General features: G+C 42.0%; 1 protein-coding gene across 1 annotated transcript; it reads left to right on the top strand.

Annotated features, from left to right (window-relative positions):
* Positions 1-1,661: 1,661 nt before the first annotated feature.
* tmem18 (transmembrane protein 18) lies at positions 1,662-3,468 on the top strand (the record flags this gene model as incomplete). Its single annotated transcript, NM_001279107.1, is given in 5 exon segments — positions 1,662-1,783; positions 2,155-2,272; positions 2,423-2,477; positions 2,590-2,683; positions 2,782-3,468. Coding segments are annotated over 5 exon segments (459 nt in total). The 3' UTR covers positions 2,881-3,468.
* Positions 3,469-5,197: the final 1,729 nt, after the last annotated feature.

Raw genomic sequence — 5,197 nt, 5'->3', positions numbered from 1 at the left:
CCTTTCTGCATTGTGAAGAGGGAAAACCCAGATATTCACAAAGTTTGTGTTGAATGACAGGTTGTTTCTTCAAGCAAAATAGATTTGGGGTTTAAAATTCAATTAAGCTGCTTTATTTTAGGGGTTTAGTGAAGGCGGGTCATTTTTGACCATTAAGACAAGGGGAGTAAACAGGATCTTAAGACTACACAAGGTTTTAGAGACGTCTGGATACTGTGTATCAGGATTTTGTGGCCATTTACACAGATAGTTCAAAAGATCCAAGGACAGGACGCACTGGGTCAGCATTTGTAGTGCAGGAATGTGGGGTTGAAGTCAGGAAACATATTACAGATCATCTGGCTGTATATGTGGCAGAGCTGATGGCCATACTGTTGGCATTTGTATTTTATTTAACCTTTATTTAACTAGGCAAGTTGGTTAAGAACATATTCTTATTTACAATGACGGCCTACCAAAAGGCAAAAGGACTACTGCGGGGACGGGGGCTGGGATTAAAAATAAAAATAAATACAATAAAAATATAGGACAAAACACACATCACCACAAGAGAGACAACACTACATAAAGAGAGACCTAAGACAACAACATAGCAAGGCAGCAACACATGACAACACAGCATGGTAGCAACACAACATGGCAGCAGCACAACATGGTAACAGCACAAAACAGGGTACAAACATTATTGGGCACAGACAACAGCACAAAGGGCAAGAAGGTAGAGACAACAATATATCACGCAAAGCAGCCACAACTGTCAGTAAGTGATTGAATCTTTGAATGAAGAGATTGAGATAAAACTGTCCATTTTGAGTGTTGGTTGCAGCTTGTTCCAGTCGCTCGTTGCAGTGGGTGGAGGAAGTCAAGCCAGACAGAGTAGTTATTTGCTCTGATTCATGTGCAGACTTATTGAGTCTCCAGTCTTTTAGCTAACATAGCAGACAAGACCTGCTTTATGAGGTGCTACAAACCCATGGCAGGATTCGACAGATGGGTGTACAGATAAGAGTTACTCGGGTCCCAGCCCATGTAGAGGTAGAGGGGAACAAGGCAGTTGATGTACTGGCTAAACAAGCACTTAGAAGGAAAGTCGGGGAGGGGAGGACGGCAGGAAGGGACAGAAGAGAGGAGGCTATTTTTACAATATTAAGGGTGGGACACAGCCAGTTGAATAAGAACTTAAATGTCACAGGAAAGCATCCAACAGGAAAGTGTGATTATTGCCGGGAAACAGAGCCCATGGAGCATGTATCGCTACAGTGTGGGCAGTATCAGAGGGAAAGAGAGGCTGAGATCAAGTATGAGGGAGAAGGGGACACAGGAAATTAGATTAAAGAGTATATTGAGTAAAACTTTATTAGATTTAGATTCATTAGAGTCTCAAATGTTATCTTTAAGAGCAACGGGCTATGATTTAGTTTCTCCCTGTCTCTGGCCCACACTCCAGTACAGTAGGTGGCGGTAATGCACCATGACGTTGGATGCCAACCACCGATAAACCCCACCGAAGAAGACCACACACTCCAGTACAGTAGGTGGCGGCATTCAACTTTAACATTTGTTTGCGGACCGCCACTATATCATAGAAGAAGAAGTAGCGGTGACGTCAAGTTTCGGCGACGGAGGGGGCGTTGCTTCCGCATTCGTTTCTTGTGTTTACACCGTAGTTGTGAACGTGTATTTTGTCAAGATGACTGATCAGAAAGCACAAAATATAAGCTCTATTCCAATCGATGCATTCAGCAATATGCGAATCACATCAATATGGACATTTCTGATGTCTGTAAGTTTGGTTTGTCTTTCGTATTCCTCGGAACGTTCTCTTTGACGCTAGCTTGCCTTAGGAAAGATGAGTTAGCCTAGCTAGCTTAGCTTGAGAGCTAGCTATCTTTGTTGGTTTCTCTGCTAGTCAAAATAGAGAAATATCTTACAAGATAAAATAGATTAAGTTAAAGAGATAGGTCTGACCAGTTATCTGGTTGTTGTGAATTTAGAGTGCTAACTAGCTAGTATTACAGCTGTTGCTTATGAGTTAGCTTGCTGCTTATCTAGTAGCTAGTATCAATGCCAACCCACTGTCCTCTAACACGATGCTGTTGATTGTTTGGAAATGTAGCTAGCTAGCTAAACCGCGGTTTAATTTCATGTCTGCAGATACAGTGGTCTGAGCCGTGGCTTATTGGACTTCTGGGCTTCCATGCTGTCTGTCTCCTCGCAACTCTCCTGACACGTAGATTCTACAGAGTGCAAATATGCCAGTTCCTGGTTATGGGTAAGTGGATGTGTGTTTCAACTACTAGCATTGTATAACATATTGTTGGTTATATGTAATGTAATCTGTATCTTTGAAAAGCACTACACATTTTATACACAAACATTTATTCATGCCATCCAGTAATTACTGTTTCCCCTCTCTCCACAGTATGCATGGTGTACAGTGCTGAATATCTGAACGAGGTGGCAGCCATGAACTGGAGGTAAAGATCTAATTGAGCTGCAGTCCATGGTATACTGGGAGAAAATATGTTGACTGTTTTTTTTGTAATTTAGTTAGTGTAGTGAGGAACAACTTATTTTGTCATTTCACAGGTCATTTTCCAAGTTCCAGTACTTTGACTCAAATGGGATGTTCATATCTTTGGTCTACTCCATTCCCCTTCTGCTCAACACAATCATCATTGTTGTAAGTTTTAAAGGTCATTCTTAATCATTAAATCCCAAGTGAAAAAGAGCTGATCCTAGGCCTGTGTTAACAGATCTGTGCATGTGTGTGTGTCTCAGGCGTTGTGGGTGTACAGGACGTTCTCCACCATGATAGAGCTGAAGACCCTGCAACTGAAGAGAAAGGCCCGTAGAGAGCAGAACAAGAAGACTGACTAATCACTCTCCTCTGGGACCTCCATTGGATCAGTGGGGTGCTGATGCTGGGAATCACCTCAACTGGATCCATGTTAGCTTGGCTAACATGGTGCCACATCAGCATCACATGGCAAACATCTGCATCACAACATGCTTGGTTCCAGTGCTTCGACTGCCTAAACCTTTTGAAAGGTAGATCTGTACTGTGTTTGTATTAACTACAGTATGAGAAGAGTGGAGGGGAGGTGATCACTATTGTCTTCCATCTTTTCAATGTGTAAATCTCGCACCTGCGTTGCTTATATACTTGCCCAAGTTGATTCCCTTTGCAAATCAGAACAGACTGGATGGTTGAAGAAGTATGGTTGTGGTAAAGTTGCCTTTTTTTCATTAAGTGAATATCGTTTGATGGAATACAGTGTACATATAAAACATTTATTAAGGGGACCAAATATGTTATCAAACATTTATAACATTTTTTTCTTCATATTATGTGATGAGATGGTAGCCTACTTGATTTGCACAACAGTGTAATGTTCATGGCAAATATTGTCGTTATTTTGCATGTAGAGATAATGGTTATGGAAAATAAAATGTTGTATTGAGGCATAAATGCAATTTTTTGGAACCCGTTATATAATGTGAATTCATGGAACCATGTGAATCCACTCCTGCACTTATTCTGTTCTCTACTAGTCCACAATAGGGCGATAGTGACCCAATGACTACATGCTCTGTGCTCCAACACCCTCTGCGGAGTCGTAAAAAAACCGGATAAATCTGGTTTTCATGGGAAATGAAAAAAGAGGACTTTAACAAGGCGACACTCCATCTTAACTCCTCCTCCATATTTACTGGATTGGTTCAACAGTGCAGAAGAGAACCTCCCCGGACAGTTTTTTTCCTCCCCGGCGGGACGAGTAACGCCACTACATTAGGTTAGTGCTCCATAAGGAGAGACATCAAGGATCAATAGCAAAGGAGCCTTTAAAGATGATTAACAGTGTAGATGATGCTACAATGAGTACATCATTTATTTCACCGGGTCAAAGCAGATAAAATACCAAGGGTATCATCATGTTGATCTTTGGCAGATACTAAGAAAACCTAAGCTACATTTACAAAAAGGCCGATCCTTCAAAAGAGGTCCAATAACTCACACCCCATTTTTCACTCTTTATCTTAGAGAGAGTGACATCTGATTCCAACTGCGAGTTATTTATTCACGTTCTTTATTTTCCCACATACATCTGACGTGTATTGGAATGCGGTTCCTTTCATGATCTGCCAGGGTTGATAGCTACGGACGTGATCATGTTCTCGGTTACAATCATGTTCTGAAAGTCATCTGAGGAGTTAGAGGAGGAGGGGCTTGGCAGGGCATTCATTGTCTCTGGTCTGTGGGGTTGTTGCATGCTGAGGCCTGATGTTTTCCCCCTTCAGGATAGCTATGCAGTGATTCCCCTGCCAAAAGAAGGGCTTTAGAAGTCCTCCTCCTATGGCGAGGATAGACAGGTGCTTGCTCATCCACACTGGTTTACATGCATGCACAAGACCTAATCTTCTGAATATGTTCTGTGATATAAATTAATGTGGGAATATGTAAAATCATAGAAGTTACCAAAGAGGATTCAGATAGAGGGAGGATTGCATGGAAATATGAAAAGAGACTATGGAAACCATATGTGGAAACTTATCCACTTCTGAATTCTAAGCACAATATAGATTTGAAAAAGCTAACAGGTGCTTAAGCTCTCGTCCAGTTGTATTCTGTGCTTGTGAGCTCGCCTATTTTCTGACAAAGTGCCTTGTCAGGGTTTGCGGTGTTGTGGCCTGCAGATGCCCAAAACCTCATGTTGTTTGGATCCGTGAATGATTCACCACCCATCTCTCTCACCTTGTAGGCCTTGTCAGGGAATTCCTGTTTGATTCCATTCCCAGATTCCGGCCTGGCCATTGCAGTGCCGAGGAAACTGTTAGAAAAGTTCCCAACCTTAGTCCATGTTGTGAATCGGATTTCAGACAAGCATCTGCAAAACATCCTCACAAACCCTTGGCACAGGTCCCTGGCAAACCCAGGTGAAAGAACAAGGAGCGAGCAGATACTGCCAGCTTATTAAAAAAGATCCCCTTCAACCCCTGAAAACTTCACCCTGTTGCAGTGCCGATTATTATTACATAGATGCCTACATGCTTTGACTGTATGGAAGTTGCCACTAAGTGAGCTGGAATCAGAGTAGATCTTGCAGATGTTTTTGATTGCACCCCCATCTGTGCTGAATGACAAACTAAATAAACACCAAACATTGTATATATACCTGGGAGATAAACAAATGCT

This window comes from Salmo salar, chromosome 06 (assembly GCF_965601325.2).
Source record: "Salmo salar chromosome 06, fSalSal1, whole genome shotgun sequence".
NCBI classification, from domain to species: Eukaryota; Metazoa; Chordata; class Actinopteri; order Salmoniformes; family Salmonidae; genus Salmo; species Salmo salar.
This window is presented reverse-complemented; position numbering and strand designations above follow the sequence as displayed.